Source organism: Ochotona princeps, chromosome 3 (assembly GCF_030435755.1).
Source record: "Ochotona princeps isolate mOchPri1 chromosome 3, mOchPri1.hap1, whole genome shotgun sequence".
Classification (NCBI taxonomy): domain Eukaryota; kingdom Metazoa; phylum Chordata; class Mammalia; order Lagomorpha; family Ochotonidae; genus Ochotona; species Ochotona princeps.
The window spans coordinates 15797365-15820413 of NC_080834.1; the positions used below are offsets into that span (position 1 = coordinate 15797365).

Genomic DNA, 23049 nt, shown 5'->3' on the forward strand with positions numbered 1-23049 from the left:
AGTTTCTTGGGCTCCTTGTGTATCTTGGATGTTAACCTTTTACCAGATGTGTAGTTTGTAAATATTTCCTTGTGTTTTGTCCATTTCCTCATCATTTTGCATTGTGGTACTTGGTGTGCAGAAGTTTTTAAGCTTGGTTGTAAACCCATTTGTGTATCTTTATTGCCTGTGCATATAGGGTTTTATCTAAGAAGTCTGCTTAGGCAAATGTCTTGTGTCTTAAGTTTAGATCCTTGATCCATTATGAGCTATTTTTTTTCCATATAAGCATGACAAAGAGGTATTATTTCATACTTCTGCATTTGGAAATGCAATTTTCTCAACACCATTTGTTGAAGAGATCATTGTTTTTTAGACAGTGGTTTTATCTTGTCTGTAAAAAATGAGCTAGTTGTAGGTGTGTAGATAAATTTCTTTCTTTCATGTTTCATACTTTATTTCATTTCTTTCCTTCATATTTTGTACTTTTCATTGTAGAAAACTTTTACATCATCAGTTAAATTTATTCTGGTTTATTTACATTTTGTGGTAGTTAGTGTAAATAGGAGTGATCGTACATGTTCTTTCCCAGCCATGACATTGTTTGTATGCACAAATATTATTGGTTTTTGTGTGTTAATTTTATATACTGCAATTCCCCAAACTTATAAAAGACTCTTAGTGCATGGAGGTTGCCTTATATCAGAAAGAACATGTAGTATTTCCCCTTTTGGGACTGGCTTATTTCACTGAGCATAATGGTCTCTAGTTGAGACCATTTTATTGCAAGGTAGAATTTCATTCTTTTAAATGGCTGAGTAGTATTCCATGGAGTAGATATACCACAGTTTCTTTCTTAAAAAAAAAAAAAATCCTTATTTTTTTTACAATGCATTTCCTTAGGCTCAGAGATCTCCTCTTCTAGCCTCCTCCAACTCCTGTTTTCCCTTATGTACAATAGTTTAGTCCCTTAACAACAGTCACAAGTCCATCATTCTGTTGTTTAAGTGCATCCTGAGATTGTAGATAGAGAAAACGGTATGAAACCAGCATTCTAGTGTCAAGATATATTTGACAGCTTTATTGGGAGTCCATCTTTGATTTGGAAGTAGAGATGCATACTGCGATGTATCTCCACTTCAGGTATTCTTACCTCCATTATATAGATCTTCTAGATAAATATCTGTATATATATGCATACCTATATACCTATTGATTTTGTATCAGAGAAAACATGGTATTTGTCTTTTTGGGATTGATTATTGCACTGAGCATAGTCTCTAGTTGGGACCATTTGGTTGCCAAGGGTAGAATTTCATTCTTTTTAATGACTGAATAGAATTCCATAGAGTAGATGTACTACAGTTTCTTTAGCCACTCCTCTTTTGATGGGCATCTGGGTTATTTCCATGTTTTCAGTATTGTGGATTGTTCTGCTCTAAATATAAGGCTAGAGATCACTTTCTCATATGCAGATTTCATTTCCTTTGGATATATCCTCAGAAGTGGGATAGCTGGATCTTAGCACTCTCCACACTGACTTCCATAGTGGCTGTACTAGCCACACTCCCATTAATAATGAAGGAGGGTACTTTTTTTCCCACACATTCATGTCAGCAGGTGTTATTAGTAGAGTTCTGAATGTAGGCCAATCTTACTGGAGTTGGTTGGAACATCAATGTGGCTTTATTTATATTTCCCTGATAACTAGGAGCCTGAGCATCTTTTCATGTCTATTAGTAATTTGAATTTGTTGTTTTGAAAAATGTTCATTTCCTTCACTCATTTCTTTACAGGGTGTTTGTTTTGCTTTCACTGAGTTTTTGAAGCTCTTTGTAAATCCTGGATATTAGTTCCCCATCAGTTGTGCAGTGTGCAAAGATTTTTCTCTGATTCTGTTGGTTGCTTTTTCACTTTGTTGATTGTTTCTCTTGCTGTGCAGAGGTTTCTTGGTTTGATGTAATTCCATCTGTTTTATTTTGGCTTTGACTGTGCTTTTGGTGACTTTTCTAAGAAGTCTTTTCCAATAGTAAAGATCAATACTTATAGAGGTAAACATGCATATACATATAGTCATCTAGAGGAACTGTGTAATAGTGATACAGTGCAGTATGCATCTCCACTCCGAATCATGGACTCCCAATGAAACTGTTAGATACATCTTGACAATGGGATGCTGGACTTTCTGCCATTGTCTATATCTATAATGTGATACCCTTAAATATAATATCATGATACACTTAAATAGCAAAAGAAATTATGACTGTTGTTGAAGGACTGTACTATTGTAATAACACAGGGGAAATCAGTGGGGTGGGGGTGGAATGGGGGATAGACAAACCCGAGCCTATGGAACTGTATCATAAAATAAATAAATTTTTCAAAAAATATGGGACTTGTTGTTTCCATATATATGAAAACATGTAATCTGAAAACAAGAATTCTTCCTTTCCAATTTTTACTCCTCTAATGTTTTTTCTTGTCTAATGGCCCTGGCTAAACCCAGTGTCTCCCCCATTCAATATAATGCTGGTTGTGAGTTTGTCATATATTGCTTTGGTTCTGTGGAGGTATTTTCCTTTTATTCCCAATTTTTGACGTTTTTTAAACCATGAGAGGATGTTGTATTTTATCATTTTTCTGCATCTATTGAAATAACCATAAGGTTTTTATTCCTTAGTTTCTTCAGCTGATACATCATGTACATATGTTGAACTATCCCCACATTCCTGGATGAATCATACTTAGTCCAAGTGGATGATCTTCTTGATGTGCTGTTGTGTTTGATTAGGTAGTGGTTTACTGAGGATTTTTGCATGTATGTAAATCAGGGAAGTTGCTGCTTAGTTTTCTTTTGTATATCTGGTTTTGGAATTAAGATAATGTTGGCCTCATTTTTCTGGAATAATTTAAGCATTCAGTTGTTTTGAATACTTTAAAAAATTGAGATTAGTTCTTCTTTAAAAGTTTGGTATTAGGGCCAGCGTTGTGGCATAGTGTGCCAAACCATTAGCTACAGATGCTAACATCCCATTTGGCCATCGGGTCAAACCCCTGCTGCTTTGTTTTCAATCCATCCCCCTGATAATGCAACTGGGAAGGCAGCAGAGGATGACCCAGATGCTTGAACATCTGTACCCACATGGGAGGCCCAGAAGAAGCTTCTGGCTCTTGGCTTTAGTCTGGTTGCAGGAATCTGGTCCTGGGCTTTTGTTTGTTGGGTGGTCCTTCATTGCTGATTCAATCTTCATCATGGTTTTTGATCTACCCAGGTTTTTTTTATGTGTTTATGCCTCAGTTTTGGCATGTTGCATGTGTCTAGAATTCTACCCATTATTTACAGGTTTTCCAATTGGTTCATATGTTATTTGTATTGTTTCAGTTGTGACTTTAAAAAAAAATCTGTGATGTTATTAATTTGGTTCTTATCCTTTTTTCTAGTAAGTTAGACTAATGGTTTGTCAATTTTGCTTATTTTAAAAAATAACAAGCAGGTCTTTGTTTTAATGTTCTTACATGCTGTTTTTTTTTAAGATTTATTATTTTTATTGGAAAGGCGGATATATATAGAGGAGGAGAGACAGAGAGGAAGATCTTCCGTCCGATGTTTCACTCCCCAAGTGAGCCGCAACGGCCGGTGCTGCGCCGATCCAAAGCCGGGAAGCAGGAACCTCCTCCAGGTCTCCCACAAGGGTGCAGGAACCCAAGGCTTTGGGCCGTCCTCAACTGCTTTCCCAGGCCACAAGCAGGGAGCTGGATGAGAAGTGGAGCTGCCGGGATTAGAACCGGCGCCCATATGGGATCCCGGTGCGTTCAGGGCGAGGACTTTAGCCGCTAGGCCACGCCAGCGGGCCCTCTTACATGCTGTTTTAAAAATATCCATTTTGCTATTTCCTGTCTAATTTTCATTATTTTTTTCCTCCTGTAATTCTGGGTTTTGTTTGCTCTTGCTTTTTCTAGTTCCTTGGGATCTATTGTTAGATCAATTATTCACGCCTTTCCAATTCATGTAAACACTAAATATAAATTTCCCTCTTAATGTCGCTTTACATTATCCCATGAGTTTTGATATGTTGCATTATCATCTTCATTTGTTTCTAGAACAATTTTAAATTATCTTTTATGGCCCATTGTCCATTCAGGAGCATGCTATTTAGTTTTCTGTGTTTGTATATCTAGAGTTTTTTTTTTACATTATAAAATTCCAGCTTTAGTCCATTATCATCAGAATAGATATATGGTGTTAGATTAATTTTTAAAAAATATGCTTGAGGCTTGCTTTCCATCCTAGTATGTGATCTTTCCTAGAGAATGCTCCATGCACTGATGAAAAGAATGTGTTTTGCAGCTGTGGCATAACATTTTCTGTAGATGTCAATTAGATGAATTTGGCCAATGGTGTAGATTAATGCTGCTGTTTCTTTGTTGAGTTTTTTTTGTTTAGTTGATTTTTCCATTCATGAAAGTGGGGGGCTGAAGTCATTATTGTGTTGGAGTGCGTGTCTCTCTTTAGATTCACTAACGCTTGTTTTAAATGGCTGGATGCCTTAATATTAGGTGCACATACATTTCTTATAGTCACAGCTTCTGTTGATTCAATCCACTAATCATCACATAATGCCTGTTTTTTTGTCTCTTAACAGTTTTTGTTTTAAAGTATATTTTGTCTGATATGAAGATACCTATTCTTGCTTTTATCTTTTTCCATCTCTTCACTTTTAGTTTATCTTTGTTGGTAAGATGTGTTTCTTGTAGGTGGCATACAGATGGGTTTTGTTTCCATTTTTTTCTTTCTCTTTCTTTTAAAATAAAGATTTAATTATTTGAAAAGCAGAGTTAATATTGGTGCTTCACACTCCAAATGGCTACAATGGCTAGAAATGGGCCAGGTGGAAGTCAGCAGACAAGTTTCCGCAGGGTCTTCCATGTGGGTGGCAGGCAGCTGTCCGACTACTTGGACCATGTTATATGCTGTTTTTCCAACATGTTAACTGGAAGTAGAGCAGCTGGGACTTAAACTGGTGGCCATGTGGTATGGGATGCTGATGCTTCAGGACTGCCTAGCCCATTATGCCCATTGTTGGCTGTCAGTTCTGTATCATTATTAGAGAATCCAGTCCATTCACATTCAAAGCTGTTATTAATAAATAGTGAGTTAATCCTGCTATTTTTGGTAAATACTTGCTTTGTTTGAACTGGATTTCTTTTTATTAGGAGATTTTATCTCTTCTCATTCTTTCATGATGCCAATTATCTTTCTCTGTACTTTATTTTTCTGGCTACATTTTACCATTATTTCACAAAGTATCAAACAACATGTTGCTATAATTTAAATTTGAAGTCAATTATTCTGTTCGTTAGTTTAAGAAGGTTTGGTATCTTTGTAATATATTAACTATTCCTGATCAGGAACTGGTACCTCATTATGTTTTTTGAAGTCCTATTTCTCTTCATTGTTGCATGAATAGGGGAAGTTAATCTCTCTTGTACGTAGTTTATTCCTTCATAAAACTATCTCAGTCTTCTCGTTGCGTTGTTGTTGGTCTCAGGTGAAATACCTAAGGCCATGGGACAATGATGGGCACATTCTCAGTACCCAGAGAAAGTCATTATTGATATTATCAGTATATCTTTTATTCTCACATTTCCTGAAAGTAAGATTGATTTTATTTCCTTTTTCAACAATATATGCTTTTTTTATGTTATGTGTTTCATAGGTTCAACATATTCTTCTTTTTTGTATATTTTAATGTCTACTATAAGTCAGATAGGCTACCCAGAATTAACTACCAGGATTTTACAATTTATAAGACAGTCAAGATCCCTGCTCTCATTTAGTTTATATTTTATTATTTCTTGCCTTCAAGCAATATTCAGTAGCAAAGGTTATGGTGGGCATATTGATATTTGCAAATTTACCAAGAATGTCTCCAACAGTTCGCTGCTAAACATACTTTTTCTTTTACTGTAAAGCAAATATTGGGATGCTTTACTTATGGAAATTGAAATAAAACATGAGTTTATTTTGGTCACAAAATTTAAACCCATGCAGTTTCCTCATAGAATGTATTTTCCTGCAAACTTTTTCATGATCCTACCAAAAGAAAATCAGAATTCTTTCATCAAAGTAAACTCTTTAATAGCATTTTGTATTGGCTGTTTTAAGTGTCATGTTTGTCATGCTCAGGAAATATTTTGCCGTTTCCAGCTAGGTATAGTGTTCATTCATTCTTTTCACTAACATATAAAACTTGGAGTATTAAATTTTAGGTGTTGCTTTGGGTACTGTGTATGTAATGAGAAGCATATGTTCTCATAGAAGACTGGTCTAATTAGGGAGATAGACATTCGTAGTTCTAATACAAAATATATGATTATTAAAAAGGCTTTTGGGTTTTATCAAATGCCAATTATGTATCCAGGGATGATAGTTTTTCGATTATCTGAACTATTGAATTGATGCATTTTATATTAAACCTTTTAACCTTTTTAATTTAAAAAATAATGTAGCATATTATTTAAAATTTTCACACTTCAATTTCTGTGGCATATTGATAAACTATTGTTTGCAAGTGGTTATTCAGCTAAATTTATGCTAAAAAATTCACATTTGAAATTTGGGCAATTTGAAGTGGATATGCAGTCCACACACTAAGACACCTGTGAACCAATTCGGAGTGCCTGGGTTCCATATCCGGCTCTGGCTCCTGATTCCAGCTTTCTGCTAATGTAGACCCTGGGGTCAGCAGTGAAGGCTCAGTAGTTGGGTTCCTGTCACCCAAGTGGGGAACCTGAATTGATTTCTTGGCTCCCAGTTTCAGCCTGGCTAGTTTCAGCCAGTGCAAGCACTTGGGGAGTGAACCCTTAAGCAGGAGTGTGCTTGCTCTCTTTCTCTCTGTTATTTTCTTTCTGTATTTCAGCCTCTGAAACAGATAAATTATTTGCTAAAAACCAAGTGAAACTGGTTGTGTTTTCTGATAATGTTGATCTGGTCAAATTAAATAAAAATATAACCTGAGACATTGCCCTTCAGATTCAAATTTTTATAGCCACTTTGAACCTCTATGATTATATGTAAGAGAAATTTGAATTTACATTAAATCTGAGAGAGGAGAGTGCTGGCTAGCAATCGCCGTGTTGGCTAACAAGCATTGGGAGATCACTTTGTGTGGCTGTTGTCCTCACAGCCCTATATGTATTCACTCATTCAATCCGTCCTCAAACAGTGAGTGGGTTCTACTACTATCTCCATTGCACAGATAAAGGATCTGGAGTGTAGAGCTAAAGACCACAGCCCTGGCACACAGCACAAATAAATTCTAAACCCAAGGGATCAGGCTTCAGAGCTGACATTCCTAACTACTCTGCCAGGTATTTGAATCAAGAAAAGTAGATTAGGCTGCTGTAACTAACACCGAACTTCACTTTTTAAAAGATTTATTTTGTTTATTTTGAAAGTCAGAATTTCAGAGAGAGAGAGAGAGAGAAAGAGAGAGAGAATGAGAATGAGAAATCTGTTCACAGGTGGTAGCATCAAGCAGCCTTGGATCAGGCTGAAGCTAGGAACCACAAGCTTTATCTGGGTACCCCAAGGCCATTAGCAGGGAGCAGGACTGGAATGGAGCACTTGGGGCACGAATTGCCACCCAGATGGGATGCCAGTATTGTAGACAGCTCTGCCATAATGCAGGTCCCATGGGTTCACTTTTCAAAAGGAAACAGGATTTCTTCCTCCTATGCAAGCCCACATGTTAGCTCCAGTTTCCAGGTGGTCTGTCTCTTCTGGAAACTCTATATCAACCTTTGCTCCTACTCACTGTGGCAATAGGAACACATACTGGCTCTGAAAAATTTCCACTTCATGTGACACATATACCTTCTCAGATTTCATTGGCTGAAATAAGTCACATGGTTTAGCCTTCCCTTCAACATCATGTGCCCGAAGGAGAGAAACATATCTGTTGGTGACAATCTTGATGTCACCACGGTATGTATACTGGGTCACTGACTTTCAACATGTCAGTTTGTTTGCAATTTAGCATCTGGAAAAAGATAGGATTCATTTGTCTATCCAGTTGCTTACTATTATTTATTGAGGAGAGGTTTCTGTGAGCCAAGAACTGTGCAATATTATTGAAATGCTAAGCATGATGAAAACCACTGCTCTCAAGCATTCTGCAAGGTAATGGACTTCTCAAAAATAATGCATGGCTATAAACTCACAAGATTCTAGGGTGAGCAATTGCTGCAGTGACTGTGTTACTGCTTGGGATGTTCACATCCAACACTTTGGAAATGAAGTCCCAGCTCTGTTCTCGAGTAGAGCTGCCTGCCAATGAACATCCTGGGAGGATCAAGTGCTCAGTTCCTCATCATCCAAGTGGGAGACCTAGTTTGAGTTCCTGACTTCTTGTTTGGACTGATCCAGCTCCAGCTATTGTGGGCATCTGGAAAGTGAGGAATCTCTCTCTCTCTTTATCTCTGCCTTTCAAATAAAGCATAAATAGGCAACTATTATAAATAAACACATGCAAAACAAAACTCCAGGATACTATTAAAAAGTAACCACTACCACAAACCATGCGAAAGTTTAAATCCTAGATACACCAACATTTTCTCAAGGAGTTTCTTCCTTTCTCCTTACACATCTGAATGCACTTGGCTGCTGTGAGTCTTCATCGCAGTGGCAGGTGCACATATATCTATCACCTTCACGTCACTAGTGTACGTGTAAATCCACCCAGATTGCGGAAATAAGACAGAATGTACAGTATACTCATGGCTATTCCGAAGGCAGTGCACAGAAAAAAAAATTGTAGAAAATTCATTTGATTAAGAAATATAGGGAGACAATCCAGATATCAAAGTTTTTCCTCACTCAGGAATAAACCAAATTGTAAAACTTCGAACATTTCAAAAAGTTTCATTTACAGTTCATCTTTCCCTAGGGACTATTTATTGGTATGAAATAGAAGGAATATGAATAAGTATACTTGAGAGCATGCATAAAACTGGTTGCCAAGATTTTTTTGATCTCTTAGGACTTGAAGCAGCCAAGTTTTAATTTGTCAATTGTCTCTTGTTAAAATACAGCTCACAATGAAAAATTTTTAAGAATTTGAAGCATTATCCTTCAACATGATGCAACAGTTGAAAATTTGAATGAATGTGCAAAGGATTCCATTTTACCCTATGCTGATGCAATTGTGGCTTTTCCTTTATTTTTTTAAAATTATTTTGATTGGAAAGTCAGATATACAGAGAGAGGAAGAGACAGAGGAAGATCTTCCATCCATTGACTCATTCCCCAAGTGGCCACAATGGCCAGAGCTGAGCCGGTTAAAACCAGGAGCCCAAGTGGCCACAACGGCCAGAGCTGAGCCGGTTAAAACCAGGAGCCCAAGTGGCCACAATGGCCAGAGCTGAGCCGGCTGAAGCCAGGAGCCCAGAGACTCTTCTGAACCTCCCACACAGGTGCAGGGTCCCAAGGCTTTGGGCCGTCCTCGACTGCTTTTCCAGGCCACAAGCAGGCAGCTGATGGGAAGTGGGGATGTGGGGTTTAGAACCGGTGCCCATATGGGATCTCGGCACTTGCAAGGTGAGGACTTTAGCCACTAGGCTACCACACTGGGCCTTAGTCTAAACATTGCATGTTAAATTTTTAAACCAAAGTAAAAAAAAAAAAAAGTGGTTCAACAGTTGGATGTACTTTCAGTGTCTTATGGACCATCCAAAATATATTTGTGAGGAATCACTCATTTATTGTTCTGTTTCAGTTCTTTAGCACTTGAGATATTTGGTTAGTTTTACAAGTGTTTGATTAGCTTATTTGCCAGATGTTTGTGCTTTGAATCTAAGCTTCGATTGCTTGTTGTGCTTCTCATAGAAAAAGGAGTTACTCATCATTACATATTTCCAAAGCCTTTCGTTTCCTCCTCAGCAACCAATACTTTTTATTGAGCTATCTTCACAATAAAATAAAAAACGATCAGAATCTCTGAGTATGAGAAAGAGAAAAGAGGAAAGCTGGTACTATTTACTGTAAGAGATCAATAACCATGGTGTATGCTCAAGACGCATGTCCCTTGAGTGATTCAGTCTCCCGCAGTGAAATAGGTGCTGCCTCGTGTCTTGCAAATCTGTATCTCAGGTCATGTCTTTCTTCCAAGAATTTCAAGCACTGTTACCATCTGGTTATCTACATAGATAGCTCAGACTCAAAATCAGAATGCTCTCTCTTCTTCCCCTACCAGAATCAACCTTCTCTGAGGACTCTGTTCCAGGATAATGCCCTCCTTTTGCCCTAGCAGTGTACCCCAGGACATCCTCCATTTTCTTCATCGGGCACCAAATCCTGTTCAGTTGACTTCTTTAATATCTCTCTAATCCTACACATTTATAAGATTATGTCCAATTAGTTAACTCATCTGTCTCAGGCTGTGTGCTCTGCTATAATAAAATACCTGAGACTGTGTAGTTAAGAAAAAAATAGATATTTATATCTCACTGTTGTGAAGGCTGAGAAGTCTAAGTTTAAGATCAAGGCATAGGCAGGGCTAGTGTCTACTTATGACTCAGTCTCTACTTCCCACATGGTGCTTTGAGTACTGTGCAATGGCAGAAGGTGAAGCAGCACAGTGGCCTCATTGGTTCCTCCTAGCCTGGCGATGAAGTCACTAATCGCATTTATAAGGGTTCGCCCTTCATGACTGAATCATTTCTGAAAACCCTACTTCTTTTTTTTATTCATTGATTACATTGTATTATGTGATACAGTTTCGTTGTAACTGGGAATCACCCCACCCTTCCCCCCACCCTCCCCCCATGTGGAATATTCCACCTTGTTGCATATCCACTGATCAAGTACTGTTGAAATTCCCTCTTTTCAAGCATAAACTAAACATAGAGTCCAACATGTTATAGTCCAGTCTAGTTCCTCAGCTTCTTGGGGAGACCCTGTCTGGTCCGAGGGCAGAACCATCAGATTATCAACCCGATCAATTAAAGGCTCCAACATACCCTCAGCAACAATTAACTTCGTTGTGTAATTAATAGTTATAGTATTGAGTAACCACTATGTTAAAAACAAGTTCTTTGTGGCCAAATGGGCCAAACTGGAAACCATAATGCTAAGGGAAATGAGCCAATCCCAAAAGGTCAGATACCACATGTTTGCGTTAATTTAAGAGGATATGATGTTATGTAAAACATGTTACTTTATGTATATTATGTTATATGTTGTGTATAAACTAAAATTGAATTGACAATGAGGTGATCACAGAAGATGGTTAAGAAAACCCTACTTCTTAACACTACCATGCTGAGTTTAATTTTTAGTATGTGATTTTTTTTTATGGGGGGTGGATATATAAATCAAACCACAGTGTGTTGGTTGTGGCACAGGGGATTAAACTGCCTCTTGGGACTCCTGTATTTATATTGGAGTATCTGATTTGAATTTCTGCTAAGTCTCTAGTTAGACTTCCTTTAATCATACTCTCCTATACTGAGGTCTATACCTCGTGGCTTAGGACAATCTGAGCATGTCAATGCATCTACAAGACTGCTTGGCTGGTTCACCCTCATGGATGGGTCTAGCTCCATACTTTGGTCTTTTTCTGGTTGCTGCCTGCTCAGGAGGTCATAATTGTGTGCTGAGAACAATGTTTCTAAATGCTCTGTGTCTCACGTAACACCTCATGACTCATCAGCGTTCTCTCACTAGAATCATGTCCTCTCACTTCCTGATCACCATATCTTCTTGTTCTTGCTTGTGGGGTCTGCAGAGCAGAACGGACTGAGAGCCAGTGTGGAGGGAAGGCAGGAAAGCACCAGGGAATCTGGAGCCCAATTCCCTCTTCCTTCTCAGTCCTTCAGCACACCATCTTCTTGTGTAAGTTGTATGCTATTTCACACAGCACATTCAGTTTTTGTGTGGCTCCCCTAGAGCTGTTCTCTGCAATCCACAGGCTTCAAAGGACAGTGGCTTGGACTAGCAATAGCATGCTGTCCTGAGTCTGCATGGACATCAACTCCTAAGAAGAAGACTTTGACCTGGTCCTGGCTGTTGTAGCCATCTGGAGAGTGAATCACTAGCTTCTTTTATTTAGAAGATTTATTCCTGTCCCTCCCTCTCTGTGCTTCTTGCTCTCAAATAAAGACATTAAATCTTTTGTAAAAAAAGAGCTTTCTCATAATAGCAAAGAAAAGAAAAATAAAGACAAATTGTGCTGTTAAGAAAATGGCAAGCTGTTACATGGCAATCTTGAATCTTGGTTGAAAAATGAATGTCCAAGAAAGAAATATTTTTACCTTTGGCTGTGGAAATGTGGACTCCATCATGGCGGTTTCAAAGCTGTGGGCATCGCCTGCCTGGGTTTTCTCCCAGAGGGCTCTGAGAAATTGAATAGAATGACTCTGTATGGACAAGGGCTCAGGAAACAAGCTCTGAAAATGTAGATGGGTACAGGGAGGGAGGGAGAAAGAGAGAAAAAAAGAGAGGGAAAGAGAGAGAGTATATTATCTCTGTCATTTGAGTGATTTCAAGGCCCTGTTTAGGCTTGGATTGAGCTCTAACATGATTTAAATCTAAATAAAATGTTTAAATCTTGATCTATCTTGAAAGGCAAGCATATTTCAGGCTTTCCATTTTTACAACAGAAAATGGAAAGATTTAAATAGAATTTCCAAAGCAGCTGATACTTATCTCAATGATTTCCCAAAGACATTCTTTAATTGGAAAGCTGTTAATATAAACACATTTTTCAAATTTATTTTCATATCAAGTTTCTGTAAATGAAGACAAGAAATTAAGAGTATAGAAATAAAATTTGCCCACTCAGAGTAGATCATGAAGAAGAGAAATTAACTGTTCATTATACACAGTGACTGAAGTATGAGCACCATAAGTGGGTATGTAAGGGAAGAGGCACTTTTCATCCTAAAATATGTAGCAGATGAAAATTCCTAAAGTTTTAGGAAACATTTTCTGGAATTTCTGGGAAATAAAATTGTCACTGTGAAGAAATTACATTTATTTATATATCTCATCAAGTCAATGAAAAGTCCCCTTTAAAGGAGGATTTACATTTATATGCTTGTCAATCAATGATGAGTCTAGTAATCATTTATATATTGTGATATTATGCACAAAAATGTGAGAAACCTTTTAGCTTCAGGGAATGACTTCATAAAATCATGCAGGACATCAATAAAGAGTACACAGCCATTTGAATTTATTTTCATCTTTATATATGATTAAGATTTGGGCTTATAAAATTATACTTTCTATGTCAATGACTTTGTAAGTATTTAATTATGAGACTCTAGATAATCTGTATGTAGAATTTTTTTCTCAGCAAAATCTCACTACTATTATAAAAATGAACATTTTTATTAGGAAAAGGTATGGGATCTAGAATTCTGAGTAAGTGCATTGCAGATTTAACAAGTTTAGGATAAACTGATTACATGAACTATATAGTTGGCACATCTGTAAATTTCTCGATTGTTATCAGAAACTTAAACAGCCTAAATGTTTTCAGTTAAAGAAGAGCAGGAAAGAGGAGTATTTAAACTGGAACCTGTGAACTTGAAACCTTCATGAATGTGTAAAGTTGATAGAGAATCTGGCCCAGGACATGAGAGTAAGGCTGTGTTTGTCATCATCAAGACAAAGTTTTACTTTCATTTATCCAAAAGCCTGTATTCACCCAGGAGACCACATAATATCAAAGGTTTGTAAAAAGAAAGAAATCATTGCAATAAAATGAACACAGAAGAAACGACTCAAACTGATGTGATGGATGATTTGGTTAAAGAGAAAGAATCAAAGTCAGTTAAAAAAATACTGAAAGGAAAAATGTTTTTTGGTTTGGTTTCAGAAATCTGACAACTGTTAAAAACAAAGCCAATGATAAAACTACATACAAAATCATTGATGAAAATTACTTGAAAAATACAAGTAAGTGAAAAGGAAGCTAAGGTCACTGTTTTAGCAAATAGAAGAAAAAAAATCAGTGTTGGTGTTTATGTTTACATGCAGTTTGGTTCCTGTCAATATGTGAGCTGCTCCCTGTGAGAGATCATCAAGTGTTCTTGAGAAGACTCCTTGGGCCTCCAGTGCGATGGTTCAATTAGCTGTAATCCTCCTCCCCCTGCAAGTGCTGGGATCCCATATGGGCACTGATTCATGCCACCCCATATGGACACCAGGTCATGCCCTGGCTGCTCCACTTCCCATCAAGCTCTCTGCTTGTGGCCTGGGAAGGCAGTAGAGGATGGCCCAAAGCCTTGTGAACCTACACCTAGGTGGAAGAAACTCCTAGCTCCTAGCTTCGGATTGGCTCAGTTCTGGCTGTTGTGGCCATTTAGGGAGTGAATCAATGGATGGAAGATCTTTCTCTGTATTTCCTTTTTATGTAAATATGCCTTTCCAATAAAAGTAGGTAAATCTTAAAAAAAATGGTAAAAATAAATGCAAACTCCTATCCTACCAGCTCACTAAGGAGCCTGGTGGATGGGAATTATGCGTACCTGCTGAAACAGGAACATGATCTGGATCCACGGCTGAGGTTCTTGGCTGATGAGGATAAAACTGGATTTGCTGTACAGGCAGTAGTGTCCCTTCAGGGAGCAGGTGAAGAATAACTTTGCCACACAACTTCTTACTGTATCTAGAAAACAAAAACACAAATGTTAGACCTTAGGTATTTCCACAGTTACATTTCATTCTTTAATATACAAACACCTTTGGAAAAATCTTCAGATTTCAAAGTGAGAGTTAACAATGGCAAGCAAGAATATATTTGAGAATGGATCCAGTACATGGAAAGTAGATTTAAATGAAGATGCTTTAAATAGGCTGTATTCTATTCATCATTGACTTGTTTAAGTTAATGATGTGTGAGGAATCTCCAAGAAACTCCAGTGGAAGATAAAGTCTTCTCGCTTGATTGGATGTTTGTGAAGAACAGACAAAAGGATGGAGGAAATCCTGGAAGTTTCAGGGCAGTGAATGGTGCACTAAGAACTGTGCATGTCATACTTTGGTGGTGTGCTGGTGGTGGCGACGTGGGGGTGAACTGACACAGGCACAACTTCAAACTCAGACCATGGCTGTGGCTCCATAGGAACTGTCCTGCTGAAGAGCTTCAGCAGGACAACTTAAGGAGAGCTACATGTAGGGACAAGAAAGTTGTAGGTGGTGGTGGTATGGAGCTGAAGCAGGAAAAGCTTCACGTGGATACAGTCAAAGAATAGATGCAATGAACAAGCCAAATATGAGTTTTTCTGCTATGTGCAAGACCCTGAGTTAAATATGATATAACTGACTGATTTCCATGTGCCATGAAAAGCTGGTTGCATTTCGTTGTTATAGCTTTACAAGAAAATTGTTCTCATTTCTATTTTTTAAATTACTTTTTATTTTTGACAATCTTTGCATAGTTAATTAGGGTAAAAAGGTTCAAGCACTATAGGAAAGTGGGTAAGACTATTATTTCCATATTGTTTCCTTCATGTTTAAAGGGAGGTATTAAGGGAGAAGGCCCACCCAATTTCCCACCCTCCCCAGGTCCTGGATGTAGGGCATGCTCCGAGGTTCTTGCTCAAGTGGTTTTGATAGTTCAACAGTTGTGAATCGCTGCCAATCTTGCCACCCCAAGCACGATGAGGTCTTTGATGAATCCACTGATTAACATAGTCCATCATAGAGTCTCTGTTTGCCCAGTGTTTCGCTGCCAACATTATAGCTGAGATGGTTGATTGACCTGTTATGTCTTCTGTTTTTTCTTGGTTAGGGTTCTGAGTCCAGCATTTCAAATGGGGAGATCCCCAAAGAAACTTTGTCTGAGGTGTTCTCAGACCATATTCTTGTATGTACTAGCAAGTACAGGGCCCAGCACAGTCCATTGCCCTGATCAGCTGGTGGTGCAATCGCTGGGTTGGTTCTGTTTCCATCTCTGTCTTGCACTGGAACCAATGGGTGTTGCCGCCCAGCCTGGTTCTGCCCAGCACATACTCGGCCCACGCATACACAAGTGGGAGCTGCAGCCTAGTTTGAGCGACCCACAATAACCCCCACCAGACCTGCCCCCCTACCCTGGTTTGCCAGTATGTGTAGCAGTAGTCCAATCTATCCCAAATCACATTCGGCTCTCGTACATGTCAATGGGTATTAAACTTTGTTCCATCCAACCAGTTCCACTATGCAGCCCACACAGATGCTGTTGGGTATCTGTCTAGCCACCCCAGCCCCTGTCCTAGTCCCCTTGCCCTTCCGTGGAAGTGGTAACCCAAGAGAGAGGAGCACACTATTTCCCTCCCAGGCCTCTTCCACTCCTGGATTATGCACTCTCCAGGTAGTTCTGTGGTTTGACTTGACAGAATTAGATCCCAGCTTCTGCCAGCTGATGCTGTGGCTAAGTCCAAACAACCCTCACCCACTCTAATTTTGTTTGCACCAGTAGGAATAATCAGCTCAGCCTGGTTTTTCCCTGATCTAGTCCACGTGAGGCACACAGGTGTTGTAGCCCTGCTTAGTCTGGTCTGCCCCCATCCCAGCTCATGCTCTCCAGTGGCAGTAGCTATCCAGCAAGGGAATCCCCCCTTATTCCCCCTGCCAGCTCCGCCGCCTCCTTTCCTGGTTCTCACGTGTGCTGGTTGGGTGCTACAGTCACATCCGGTACAGGCAACCTCACCTTGGCATTCCGTATTGTGCATTAGTTTTTGTTGTGACCGAATCTGGCTCAACCCACACTGTTCTGGTGCTTGGATTTGCCAGTGGATGACATGAACTGATTCAGCCTGGTCTGCCCCCGACCCATGCCAAATGTATGCCAGTGGGCAGCTTTCCATGGCCTGGTCTGGGCTGTTTCCTATCATGCTGCTTGTGCTTACCTGCCAGGTCTGTGTCCTGACAGAGGAGTTGCCCAGGCTCCTCCATCAGAACTTCTCCCAATGCCAGATTTTGTGCATACCAGGGGGTCCATGAGCCTAGCAGGAACAGTAGCTTTTCCTGACTGGCCTTCAACCCAAACTGGTCCTTGCTGTTTGATGTTTCAGCCCAGCCATGGCTCGTCCATATCCACATATGGCTCACACATGGCTCAGTAGGGGTTGAGACCTTGCCTAGTCCATCCCACATCTACCCTGGTCCTCCAGGACACTAGAGGGTGTTGGAGTCTGGCCTGACTTGGTGCGTCCAATCCCAGTCCACACTTGTGCCAAGGGAGACTACAACTGTTTCCTGATCAGAACACAGCCCTCATTCCAACCCACACGCCCCTTGGTGGGAACCTCAACCCAGCTAGGGTTGTCCCCTTAGCACCCCAAATGGGCCTGTTCCCAGATGTAGATCATGCACATGCCAGTGGTGTCTCTGACTCAGCTTGTCTCAGTCCCTCACTTGTCCTGGCCTCTGCCTTAGACACTGTGGCTTAGCATTCCTGGCTCACGCAGACCAGTAGGTACAAGAGCCTAGCTCGGCATGACCTGTGCTCCATCCTGGTCTCTAGTTTCACTTGTGGGCTAAGGTTTGCTCAGTCCAGCCCGGTCCACCCTGTTCCATTACCAATTCACACATTGGCCAGCTGTTGGAGCTACTTTGCCCAGCTCGTCTGACCCCCAGGTCTGGACCACATGTTCACCAGCAGGAGCTATGACTCACCAAGGGAGTTTCCTAAGTTCCTCCACTTAATCCACTCCCAGACCCAGTTCCCATACATTCCATTGGCCAGGTTCCGGCAAAGTCTGGCCTTCAATTTGGCCTTGTATGAGCTGGTGAACATTGTAGCCTGGCCCATCCCACACCCTATTCAGGATGCACATTTGGGTGCTGCTGCCTTGACCAGTCCAGACTGTTGTGGGTTCCTTAACCTGTGAGTGATGGCAGGCTCCTTGTTCATACCTACCTTAGTCCATCACCACCCCAACTCTTGAGCTAACCAGTGGGGCTAGAATTTCCACAGGGTTTGGCCCACACAAACCCCACAGAATCCACCCCCATATATGGTTCTCGGGTGCTAGTTAATGTAATGGCCCTGCTTAAAGTGACCCTTTTCCTGATCCATCATCATGTCAGGTAACAGAATATGATTCTGCTGGACAAGCCCCGAGCCATAGCTTTTGCATGGACTGGTATTTGGTGGTCAGAATTGTTCAGTGATTACAAGTTCTTCAAAGGAAGCATTACTGTCATTGGGAATCTTTACGATAGATTCACTTCCTAGAAGCACAGTGGGTTCACCCTGGAACTACCTAAGCAGCGATTCAAAGAACCAAAACCCGGGAGATCCAGGCTGGGCAGCCAGCAGGCGGAGCCTGGCGCCAAAAGGCACACTGGCCGCCTGGGGACAGCTCACTATGTGCACGAGGTGGCTGGTGTCTGGGATCCAGCCATGAGACGCCCAGTCCTGAGACTCACCGGCAGTCAGGAGGCTGCTGGAAGTTTAAACCCCAGGCCCAAGGTTGCTCCCCTCCCCAATCCCATTCACTGCCCAATGAGAGTGGTGGGTGGGCCCCGGACCTGCCCAGTCTTGGAGACCTGCCCCCTCGGTGTACTCACCCCAAAGGGAGCAGCCCCTGGAGCCCAGGCAGGCCCGGGGACAGCTCACCACGTGCACGTGGTGGCTGGCATCTTCATTTCTATTTTGCAGATGTTATTCTAGCAAAACCTTAGCATCAGCTTGTTCACCATTATATCTCGATACTTGTCAGATAGCTAAACAGTGTCTGGACAGATGAATACAGTGCAATGCTCATATCTGGAAAAGCAATGCTCAACTAGGGCAGAGCCAGGATTTAAACTCAGCGGAGCTAACATCACACTGAGATGTTTTGAGTTCTAGTCTGCTTGAGATTTTATTTTCAGAATTAATCTGAATTTTTTTAAAGATTTGTTTTTTATTGCAAAGTCAGATATACAGAGGAGGAGAGATAGAGAGGAAAATCTTTTGTCTGATGATTCACTCCCCAAGTGACCACAATGGCCGGAGCTGAGTTGATCCAAAGTCAGGAGCCCGGAGCCTCTTCCGGGTGTCCCATGCAGGTGCAGGGTCCCAAAGCCTTGGGCTGTCCTCAACTGCTTTCCTAGGCCACAAGCAGGGAAGTGAATTGGAAGCAGGGCTGCAGGGATTAGAACCAGCACCCATATGGGATCCTGTCGTGTGCGGGGCAGGACTTTAGCCACCAGGCCACAGCACCGGGAACAATCTGAATTAAAAAAAATGTTTTGAAACTGAATAGATTCAGTATGCTCTATTCTTAAAAAGTGGCAGTGGATTAGCATTTCTTAAAAGGTGATGGAAGCCTACGAGTCCATGCTAAGACAGTGGATCAAACTCGTTAGTGGATGGGGCTGACTTGTCCAGTCTGATTATCCTCTGGGTTCAGTGTGAAGTAACAGAGTTTTCAGGAAAAGTTGGAACGAGATATGGAAGAGTGGGAAATAATGCATTGGAGGAGAAGGTCTTGGAAACAAAATAATAATTTCAGAGGGAAAGTTAGAGATGTACATAGACATCTTAATAATCAATAGTTTTCTGTGATTCTAAGACGTTTATATAGTAGAGAACTACCTGTGTGATATTAACCATTTAATATCCATGCATACAATCATACGTCACGTATGGATTTGGAGAGTGACCAGTCGTAGGTGGAAAGGGAGTTTGAAACAGACCGAGAGACCAGGCAGTGACAAAGACCTGCGGGGCTGCAGTAGAGAACAATGTTCACTTCAAATGAACCTACTGGAAATTATTTGACCACAATAATTTTTTTAAAATTAGCACTGATATTCTGAAAATTGATTTTAAATGAATCTATACCAAATAAATAGGAAAGCAAGTAAGCAAGTATTCCGTAAGGGCACAAAGCACAGGTTGTATTTTGAATAACTCTAGGTGCAAGGTATACGCTGAGCAAGCAATATGTTTTGCTTCTACAGAACATTCCAAAAGAGACTATGTGTTCTTTTCAAAGAATCCATGTAGATATCTTGACAGTTGTAAATTGGACTCGGAGTCTTTACTCTAATATCTTTTTCTTTCCCCTACTTTCCTATTGCTCATTCATGTTTTCTTTTGAAAAGGAACATTAATTAGATTTATTTCACCCATCCTAAGTCTGTCAGCTTTTTGTATATAAACCACAGGAGTCTTAGGTCTGATGAAATGGTCAAATATACAGGAGAGACCCTTCCTCAGAAGCACAGGCACAGGCTGTGAAGATAAATCAGTTCTGTGATACAAGGCTTCCGTTGATGCTTTCAGAAAACCTGGTTTGTATCAAGTTTTGCCCTTCATCTTTGCCCCCTCCCTTTTTTCCCCAGAACTTTCCTAGATTAGAAACATTTCCTTCCAACATTAAAGTTTAGCTGTTCCTTCCTATTTATTCATTCCTTCCTATTTATTCAGTTGTATAGAGCGGTACACATGCAGTAAATAACTGTGGGAGATAAGAATGAATGGATGATGGATGGATGTCAGACGATGAGCTCAAAGTTTTAATGGCCACAAGATTGATCTTACGCTTAAGAAGACTGCAGTCAAATGGTAGAAACATCTGTGAACAATGGCTACCAACTGTTTACATTCCATGAGATAGTGGAAGGACACCCAGCTGCTGACTGCTCAAAGAAAAATTCACTCTAAGGAACAAGGAGAATTCATGGAGGTGATATTTTAGGTGGAACTTGAAAAATGACCAAGATTTTAAGCTTGGAGAAAACGTGAAGAAGAAAGAAAAGGGACCCCTAAAAATCAGTGTGCAAGGTGCAGTACTCTGAGTGATTTCAGGTGGAATGTTTATAGTATCTACATCATTAAAATATATTCATTATAAAACTATTTCAAGCAGTTTCTGGCAAAAACTAAGTTTACAGATAATTTTATTTTGATGTAAAAATTTCCAAATCCATTCATATTTTTTTTCTGGAGTATGTATTTTCCATGAGCTTTTTGTATATCACTTTAGAAGAATCGATGTCCAAAAGGTTACTTCTTTTTCTTAAGTGTTGAAGGGCTCAGGCTTTCTCACACGTGTAGCCCTTTCCATAGTCAAGCAGATCTGACAGTTATTTCTTCTTTTTTTTGGCAGAATGTGGCTTCTTTCTCCAAAAATCAAAGGATTTAATTTATTTTTTTTCTAAAGACCAAAGTTAATTATTTTGCTTGTTATGTTGTATGGTTAAAATTCCCCAAATATGTACATTATTATTACTTTTTTTTTGGAGTAAAAGTCGTCAAAAGTTGGATATTTGACCAAATGGTTAGGATACCGATTGGAGTATTCACATTCCATACTGGAGTGCCTGGATTCAGACCCGGCTCTAGTTCCCTACTCCAGCTTCCAGCTGATGAATGTCCTGTGAGGCTGCAGATGATTGTTCCAGTTCTGAGCTTCTGTCACTCATGTGGGAGATGTGGATTGACTTCTGGCTCCCAGTATCCACCTGGTCAGGTGTCAGGTACTGCAGGAGCTTGGGGAATGAAACAGTGCACAGGAACTCTCTCCGTATCTGTGTGTGTTTGTATGTATGTATGAATGCATGCATATAAACAAACAAATATTTGAAAGGCATTTTGAAATTTTTATTTTAGAATAGTGTGTTTTTAGATTTGCAAAATAAAACTAACTATATTACGGTTTTTCATATGCTAGACAACCAGTTTCTTCTATATTACCATGTTATTTTAATGCGGTCCATTTGTTTCAAGCAATGAATCAATGTTGATAATATCATAAACGAAAGTCCATTGTTCATGCTGGTTTCCTTAGTTTTTACTTAATATTCCCTTTCTGTTCTAGAATCCCATTCAAACTACTGCATGGAGTTTACTCAGTGTGTGTCCTTAGGCTCCTCTGGCTACGACATTTTTAAGATTTTCCCTGTTTTTGGTGACTTTGACTTTTTCAAGTGCTTTGTGGAATGTCCCTAAATTGGGATTTGTTTGTTTATTTATTTATTTATTTATTTATTCATTTATTTTTAATAACTAGACAATGACTGCAGTTTGAGAAGGAAAATCACAGAAGCTAAAGTATTGCTCAGATTTTGCTGATGCATCTTTCTTTCAGTGGGCATTTGGGGTGATGATAGCTTTCAACCACTGTGAGTAAGACTGCTTCAAGCATAAGTACACTAATGCTATTTTGGGGCCCTGGCTTAAATTTTTCTTAGTTCATATGCAGAAACTGAATTGTGAGATAATATAATAATTCAGTTTCTGGAATGAGCTTATGTAGTTTTTTTTTTTTTTATCTCTGAATCTCTTAGTCCATGTGAGACTATGGAGACTCACTGTTGGTGATGACTGCTCCGGCAAGGTTACCTGTGCCCAGGACTAGCAGGGCAGGCTTTGGTACCCAGAGCAGGACAGGTGACAACAGCATCCTTAGAGGAGGTTTTCTCCTGCTGCTTGACACTGGTAAGACAGCAGCCTTTGAAGTCATTTCTTCCATCTCCTGTTTAATTCTTTTTTGATGAATTTCAAAGACACAGATGTGATTCAAAACACGGGCAGAGAATGAATAAAGAACACTGCTATTTAGCTATGTAACCGTCCTAAATCAAGAAGGACAAATAGTAAGAATGCAACAGGTATTTTGCCTGATTGAAACTTTTCCAAAGGAAATAAAACATGTTTTTGAAGTCAGACAGAAATGACAAGTTTTTAGAAAAATGTAGAATGGGCTTCACACTTTAAAATACTTTTGAGATTAAAAATACTTGAAATCATAGCAAAACTTAACGATTCAATTTCCCCATGTCTTAGTTTATGAGGACTTTGTTTGGATGTTAAATAAGATGTTTCTACATTAATATGGTCTGTATTGTCCCCTTTTTTTTCCACTCTAAGACCTCTCTTGTGGAGGGGAATTTGGGAATTGGACCCATTTGTCATTCAGGGACACATGAGTGTGTTTCTGAATTCAAAAATTCTGCTATGATTTTGTACTTATGTAATTAAAAAAATAATACAATAAAAGTTGTACTTGTTAATGCTAATTAAATGATATCTCACTGATGACCACAGAGCTAACATACTTTTGAATGTTGTTCTCTTTTGC

The 23049-nt window shown here is 39.7% G+C and overlaps 1 protein-coding gene and 1 long non-coding RNA gene across 2 annotated transcripts in view; one reads left to right on the plus strand and one right to left on the minus strand.

Annotated features, from left to right (window-relative positions):
• Nucleotides 1–23049, minus strand: part of VEPH1 (ventricular zone expressed PH domain containing 1) — a 186772-nt gene that overhangs the window by 34641 nt on the left and 129082 nt on the right. The window contains exons 10-11 of the mRNA XM_004598571.4: nucleotides 14515–14654; nucleotides 12292–12426 (exon numbers count right to left, since the gene is read on the minus strand). Of these exons, the coding sequence (XP_004598628.2) occupies nucleotides 12292–12426; nucleotides 14515–14654 (275 nt within the window). The remainder of the gene's footprint in view (nucleotides 1–12291; nucleotides 12427–14514; nucleotides 14655–23049) is intronic.
• LOC131479883 (uncharacterized) overlaps nucleotides 1–23049 on the plus strand; it is a 43715-nt gene that overhangs the window by 13155 nt on the left and 7511 nt on the right. The gene's annotated exons all lie outside the window — the stretch shown is intronic.